The 8367-nt window shown below is 30.1% G+C and overlaps 1 protein-coding gene across 1 annotated transcript; it reads left to right on the top strand.

Moving 5' to 3' along the window:
* The first annotated feature begins 312 nt into the window (after positions 1-312).
* On the top strand, positions 313-1678 carry LOC100781015 (WUSCHEL-related homeobox 4-like). The gene is made up of 3 exons (NM_001254491.2): positions 313-567; positions 904-1188; positions 1311-1678. Exons 1-3 carry the CDS (start codon positions 322-324, stop codon positions 1470-1472), a joined length of 693 nt encoding a protein of 230 aa, NP_001241420.1. The 5' UTR covers positions 313-321; the 3' UTR covers positions 1473-1678.
* The last annotated feature ends 6689 nt before the right edge of the window (positions 1679-8367 follow it).

The following is an 8367-nucleotide window of genomic DNA, read 5'->3' as shown; positions in this document are numbered from 1 at the left end:
CCCTAAAAAATCTTTGCATCTTGATAAATTAATCTCTAATTTTCTACTGAGATACGGTGGGCACCCCAAACAAAGCACTACTTATAGCAATAATTTACTCTGTACGGTGCGATTTTGCTTTTCTTTTTAAGTCTAGTTGCATCAGCTTTTACTTTAATTTATAGGTGGAAATTCGTAAGTCAACTACATCTCATCATTTGGTCTTGGTTGTTGCAGGTAACACCTCATTTCCCACTTTGTCCACTTTAGCATAGCGATCCTCTCGATCATCCTCATCCTCTATATAATCATTGATCTCCCTATCATCCTCTTCTCTCCACCATGGGCAGCATGAAGGTGCATCAGTTCACACGTGGATTCTGCTGGGAGCACGAACCTTTCCTCACACTTGGCTGCAAGAGATTACGCCCTCTTGCTCCCAAGCTTCCCAACACCCAAACTAATACTATCCCTACCACCCCTTCTGTTCCTTTCGATCTCAAGAGCTTCATCAGGCCTGAAAGTGGCCCCAGAAAACCCGTTTCCTCTGACGACAGTAAGAAGGATCCACCTTCACCCCAAGGCCAGGTCCGTATTATTATTATTATTATTATTATTATCTGATCTCTTAATTATTCACTTCTATCTTTTCTTTAATTCATTTAATTTTCTCTCTTCCATCATCCATGCATTAATATAATTCACGTGCACGTACTAAGAAAGTGCAGTTCAATTGGTCGAATAAAATTCTTAACTGTTATAAATCCTGATACATATTTTTAATTTTAATGGATAAAAAGATCTCGTGCACATATGTACCACATTTATATACTATATATCGGCACATGCACATAATTTTAAATTGTTTGAGAGACAAAGAAATTAAGTGAACGATTTTTCGTTATTTGTTGTTATAATACACAGGTTGAAACGCATCCAGGAGGAACACGGTGGAATCCTACTCAAGAACAGATAGGCATATTGGAGATGTTGTACAAAGGAGGGATACGAACTCCAAATGCTCAACAGATAGAGCAGATCACTGTCCAGCTTGGAAAGTACGGTAAGATCGAAGGGAAAAACGTGTTCTATTGGTTTCAGAACCACAAAGCACGCGAGAGACAAAAGCAGAAGCGCAACAGCCTTGCCTTTTCTCATAGTCCTCGAACTCACACAATTCATAGTATTGTTACTTTGGAGACAACAAGGGTATGTTTATAGTATGTTCTACACTAACCTAGGATGGTACTAGTAGTAATAATTAAGAAGTATAACTATGAGATCTTGTTTGAGAGAAAAGAAAGTTAAAGTACTTTAACGGATTGTTGCAGGGGGAAGTAGTAGAGAGAGATCACGAGGAAGATAGTCCGTACAAGAAGAAGTGTAGGAGATGGGTATTTGAGTGCTTGGAAGAACAAAACATGTCATCAGCGTGTGAGCAAGAGGAACATAGAACTCTGGAGCTTTTCCCATTGCACCCGGAAGGCAGATGAAGGGGTTTGAGTTTGATTGATCATTTAATATCCATCATTTTGCGCTTTGCTTTAGTTCCGAATATCGCAGCTGATTATTGAATGGATCGATGTGGTTTAATTTGCTTTACTTTTCTTTTTCCTTTGTATCGGGAAAGAAGACAAAGTTAATTGTCTCTGATCTGTACTCTCCCACTTAATGCTATATTCCTGACTTTGGAACCAAACCAAAGCGATTTGTCTCCCTCTATTTGTTGATTTCAGCTACATGGGGGTGTGACTTTGAAAACGATGAATCCTTTTGACTACAGGAACACACATAAATCAAACGAAGCTTTTAGGTTAAAAGGAGAAGCTACTGACGTACAAGTCCACGCAACTACTCCTTCTTAATTCTTCTTCTTCTTCTTAAGCCTATCCTTTTACGCCTTTTAGTTTCAAATTGAAAAAGCATGAGTGTCCTCTAGCTGAAATCTTATAAAATAATCATGTTAGATACTCCACTCAACCATCATAAATCAGACTTTCATAAAGTAGGGCACGTCAAGTATCAAAGGGTACACTCATATATTTATTTTTTCACTATTGACATGCAAATTTCTTTTTACCTCATAGTGCCTAGTAGGGCCATAAGAACCAGACTTAGGAGGGAAAATGAAGACTAACAATTTGAAAATAGAAGTTCCGACCAGTTTCATCTCGTTCACTGAGTGTGCATATTGAGAAAAGAGTAGCCATATTCTCTCAATCATTTTTACAATTTAAGAAGGTAGAGAGATTTAACAAAAAAAATGTATAGTAATAATTAAAATGGGCGATACACGGAAACAGGACTGTGGTGAATGAAAGACTAGTATATTCGTCTTAAATTATTTAAGACTTAACAAAAAAATATTTGTTAAAAACTTACTTATTATTAATTTAAATCATCACATGATATATTATTTTTTAGTAGGTAGTTTTAAGATAAGTGTATCGGTGTTGTTGTAAATAATTTAAGTGTGTCATCTTGTTATTTTTTTTAATTGCATCTATATACCTCTCGCATAAAAAAAGTCAGTAAAAATGATCCGTAAAATGCACTATAATTATGAAAAATCACCAAATTGAAAAGACATCAAATAATTAAATATTAGAAATAAAATCCATAAATTACAATGTTGAAGAACTTATCTTTCAAATCTCCACACTCCATTAAAAAACGAAGTTAAAATTTCTTATTCTATAATATAAAAAATATAAAAATATCATGGATTAAATACAATTTTGGTTGTTCCTAGAAAAAAATACAATTTTTTTTTATTTTATCAAATCAATAGTTTTGTCAATGTCTATTTCTTTTATTTTTTATATTTTAATTAAATTATGTTAGATCAAGTGTTGAATTGGATCAAAATAAAACATACACAAAATTAAGAATTGGACCAAAATTGTGAAATACATAAAAAAAATGGTAAAATCTATAAAATAAGAGAATCAAACAATTATATTTTTTTAAAAAATAAAAATTATAGATATAACAAAATAAGAGAATTAAAATTATATTTAAGCCAAGTATTATTTTAATTATTCTTTAAATTTAAAATATAAAATGAAAAGGGAAACTCTTTTCTTTTGCATACTTTATTTTATTTTTTAAAAATTACATTTAGAAACATAATAAATTCATTTATTATATTTATGAATTTCTTTTAAAATAAAAATATCACATGAAAAAAATAAAATATCATATGCATATATTATTCTTTGCATTTATAATTATCAGTAAATGACCGGACAAATTCAAATACTCAAATAGTGAGTCAATTCAAATTTAAGTTAAAAAATATTTTGTACAAATTACAAATTAAACAAATTTGTTTGTAGTGCTTTGAATTTTTTCCCCTTAATTTTAGTCCCTCGTATTTAAAATACCCGAATGCAATCCTTCATCATCCGGACTCTTGCTTGTTTCATAAGATGCAGATGTTTATCTCCATCTTGTTCAAAACATCTTTCTTTTGAATTTTCACAAATATTCTGTGGATTTTGTTAATCATTCTGAATATCATTAACTACCCTCTTTTTATTGGGTTTTTTTTTCTTCTTATTGACTACATATTTTATTTCAAGATCAAATCCCTTGTTCAACTCAACTTCTGTCCATTCAGTGGTATCAAAGTTCGTTGTCATATAACTTTAGAACAATAAATTGTCCTTCATGCAATCATTCGAGACAAAAATAGTTTATCTAGGATCAGAAATGAACAAAAATAAAATACATTTCTTTTTCATTTTTCTTCTCGACATTCAACTTTAATTACAAGACCTCACATTTGACTCCTCTATTCCATCTTGATTCAAATTCTTCATAGTACAAACCACCAAAAATAATTACAAGACTATGGTATCTGAAAATCAAAACGAAAAGGGAAATCCAAGTAAATGACGCACCATAGAAACTGAAAAAAAAAACTATCAAAATGACCAAGGGTTTGTCATTAGACAACGAAAGTCAATGTTGTAGCGAAGAAGATGCCTTTTTTCCTCGTCATCAGATGTGACCTCCTCAAACTCGACGATTGCATTTTTGTGATCTATGCTATCACCTTCGAAAGAAAAATGGGAAAGAGTTAGGGAATGGGAGGGAAGGGATAGAGAAGGAGAAAGGAGTTGGATATGCGGATAAACCTATCTATTTAAGCCCACAATTACATTTAACCGTCTCCCAAAGCCCAAAATTAATACGGGTTCTGTTTTAGTAAGTTTGCAACCCCCACCATTTAGCCCGCGCATTAAACCTGTTGGCTCGGAGTCACAACTTTATTATAAAAAAAAATTAAAAAATCACTTTTTATATTTGAAATTTAACTCATTTTTCAAATTTCTTTTAAAATCAAGAGCAAATTACAATAATATTTTCTAAGATTTAATGTAATTACACATGTATCTCCTTTTTTTTTCTTAATCATTACATTTATCCTGTAGGGGGTGTTAGTCTATATTTGATGGAATATTGAGAAGATGTCATTGTAATATTTTCAAACATATAAAGAGATTTTAGCGTAAAGTTTACAAACTTAAAGGGGATTAGTGTAGGAAAACAAAACAAAGGTGAAATTATGTGTCATTTGATAATAGTTGAGGGGGTGTTCTTATAATTTGTTCTAGAACCAATTGTCTAAAAAATCAAATTAAAAACCCTTTTAAAATATTAATATAATTATGTTTAATATGCTATTAAATATTTTAAACTCATGTTTTTTTTATATAAATACTAAATTTAAATATAAAAATATATAATTTAAGGGATGTATTGGATTAGGGTTTTAAAGAATTTTAAAAGATTTTTTTATGAAAAAAGTGTGTGGTATTCAATTAAGACTTTTAAGATTTTTAAATAAGGACAATAAAATCTAATGATATTCGATTGTGATTTTTTATAACTTATAAAAAGTTTTTTAATATTAAAAAATATACAATTTTTGACTGATTATTTTTTTAGAATAATTTTGATGGATTTCATTAAACTTTTTACTATAAAACTTATATCAAACAATCTCATCCAAACCTTAACATTTTGATAGACTCTTGCCTTTATTTTTATATTGGTTATCAAACTTTATTTTTTATCATCACATATTTTCTTTTCTCTTTAAGACATGTGTGTCATATATGTTTCTTCTATTATTTTGAAATAAAAGAATATCTAATATATTCATCTCTTCTCACACTTTTCCATTTGCTTTCTAAATTAAAGTTTGTTTTATGTGTTAAGATTAACTATGTTTTTCTTATACTGATTATGCTTATCAACTGATCGACAAAATGTTCTTATAACTGTCACATTTAATTTCGTCTTTCAGATAATTCAGTAACTCTTCTACAAATTTTCTATCCTCACCAGTGCCTTCTACCCCACTTAAATATATTATTGGATTTATCAAAATAATTATAATAATTAAAAAAAACCAACATATCATTTAAATTTATTGTTCAAATTCAAAAATAAGAATAAAAGAATGCAAGAAGGGTTAGTTTTTTTTTTTTATAAGCTAAAGTTTTATATAAAGCCAAGACTAGAAGATATACCATCTTAAAGAGTTGTGTAGAAAATAATGAATAGGCAAGAGACATCTATTAAAAAGGCTCGGTTATATGATATCTACCCTATGCAGGGACATTTAATAACCGAAACATACAGAATATCAATCTACCAGTCCGTACCTATTACAAGTTCATGTTTACCAAGTTTGACATAATTATGAAGCCCACTCCTATTGATCTGTTCCACCGTTTTGATAAAATCAAGGGATTATGAAGCCTTGTTTTTATCTACACGTCCAGAAGCACAATAGAAGTGTTTCCTATCCATTGGCCAAATGAAATCGGGAAAGAGGGTTCACAAGTCTTCAACCATTTCAATGCATGGAATCCGACTGTGTAGACTACATCATCAACATCAAAAGCCTTGTTCTGAAAAGCAATCAGATTCTGTCTATACCATAAAACCCACACAGTTGAGCACGATAGAGTTTTCCAGTTCCGGTTCATCTTTGCATTTGCATTACAAATTATTTGTTGTATGAAATTCTGTGAAGGTGTTTGAGGAAACACAAATAATACACCGAACAAACGCACAAAGTGATTCCAGATTTGCCTCGATGTCCTGCAATTGAAGAAAACATGTTCCATAGTTTCTGATTCATCATTACAGAGATAACACTTGTAGTCCCAATTTTGGATATTAAAATTCCTTCTCTGCATATTGTTCGCTGTGGGTAAGCTATTGGTCATTATTCATTAATCTCCACAATAAGAACTTCACTTTTGGAAGGATCTTCGTCTTCCATGGCCCCCACACACACACCATGTGCCTATAAAAACTTTTCAATTTCTTTACATTCTTATGATATTAATCCATTAAAATTCAAAATATCATAAAAATATTTAAAAAAAAATCTATAAATCATAATATTCCTACATAATCTTTAAAATTGACAAAAAAAAATTATGTTAAAATCCAATACACCTTCCTTAGGGAAACTTGTGTGATCTCATACATTGCATGAATTTAAAATTCAGTAAAATAATTAAAGCTCACAATCTTTTTAAGATACCTAACAATGAGATTTTTTTATTATAAATTATGCATTAAATTCATTCTTCATTAAAATGTTCTAATAATTAATATAATTTTTATTTACAAGTAAACTTCACATGAAATTTTTCTTGCCATTAGATCCATCATTCAATTTTATAATAGTCGTCAGATTTAACTGAATTTAATGCTTCAATGTATTTAGCAAAAAAAAATAAGTTGTTGAAATTAATGTTATTTTTATATATAATTTTAATAATTAATCATTAAATTTGATAATTTTAATAATAAGTATAAATATTTTATTTATTGTTAGCTCGATTGACAAGTGAATCAATTCGCTCAAGTAGTAATTAAAACTGTAAGTGCAAGTATCATGTCCAAAGGAAATTTGTTATACCTAGATGAAGCATATTCAGTTTGTAAACTAATTTAATTGCAGTGTAATAAAGTGAAATAACTCATTCATGTTTCAAATTCCTGAATTAATTTTTCTAAACTTAAAAACACTTGACAAGACAAACACATAATTGTATAATAGAACAAATACCAAGATGAAAATGTTGAGGAGTATTCTATCGAACTTTGTCTTGACGTAACTAAATTTTTTTTTCTCTATTTAATATTTCTCTAATATTTTTTGCACCGTTAAATTACTTTAATTGTAATTCCTCACATGAAAGAGTCTAGCCCTCTTAGTTTCATTCTTGATTTCTCAACAAACTCATTTTAAGCGAACTTCATTACGCAAAAGATGCAACATTTACTAGATTACTACACACCATTCCTAGAAATGCAAGCCTCTCGCTGCTCTACCAAGTTCTAAGGACTAAAAGTATTTTTCAATACTCAAAGCCTAACAAACATATAAATAGGATGATCAAGCCATAAATATGAAAATTAAACACAGATAGAAGCAGAGAACACTAGTAATAATATTAAATAGATAGTTAGAGTTTTTACATCAAGAGTGCTTAGTGGAAAAACTCCCCAACAATGAAGTATTTAGCCCTCCATTGGCAACGAGGGCTTAATGCAATAAGGAAAATGATGTGGGGATGGAATGGTGAAGTAAAGATGTGAAGGAAAGTGCCCTATTCCTTCCTTTCCACACTGCTTGATGCTTCATTTCTCATCCTCTCTCAGTTTTTAAAGACTTTTCGGCTTCTAAACTTACAAAGGCACGCTCGCTGAGCGAGAGTTAGTGGCTGGGCGTTAAGCGGGCTTGGACGCACTAAGTGCGAGAAGAGACAAAATCCTCGCTAGGTGGGCTAACTGTGCGCTAAACGTGCTGCTCTCTAACTTAACATTATGTAGGATTTTGTACTCGCTTAGCGAGTTGACTTCCTCGCTAAGCAGATAAGACCCACTTAGTCAATCTGACTCGCTGAGCGAGTCCTTCAGCAACATTTCAAAATCTTTTTTTCTTTAGCCTAAAAATTCAAATAAGTTCAACATTAGTCATCCAAATGGAGTTTTCACTGCATAACTTTACACAAAAATAAATTATTAATAAATCTCACAAAAGAAACCATAAATTAGAGGTACATTACTACTTTTTATCCTATTTTTGATGCATTTAGTACTCATGAATAACAATTAACATTTATGATCAAGGATATATATTAGTATGCTCAATTTTTCCATTTCATTTTATCCAAATTTTAAATATTTTTATAGATGTTATAATAATAATATATTATTTTTCTCACCAATAATTAATTTTAAAATAAGAAATGTTCACCATTTTTATTTTATTTAATTAAAATAATAAATAATTTGTAGATATATAAATATATTATGATAAAATTAAATATTATATTATTACTTATTCTC

This window comes from Glycine max, chromosome 6 (genome assembly GCF_000004515.6).
Source record: "Glycine max cultivar Williams 82 chromosome 6, Glycine_max_v4.0, whole genome shotgun sequence".
Lineage (NCBI taxonomy): Eukaryota > Viridiplantae > Streptophyta > Magnoliopsida > Fabales > Fabaceae > Glycine > Glycine max.
Note: the sequence above shows the minus strand (reverse complement) of the source record. Positions and strands in the feature narration are given on the sequence as shown.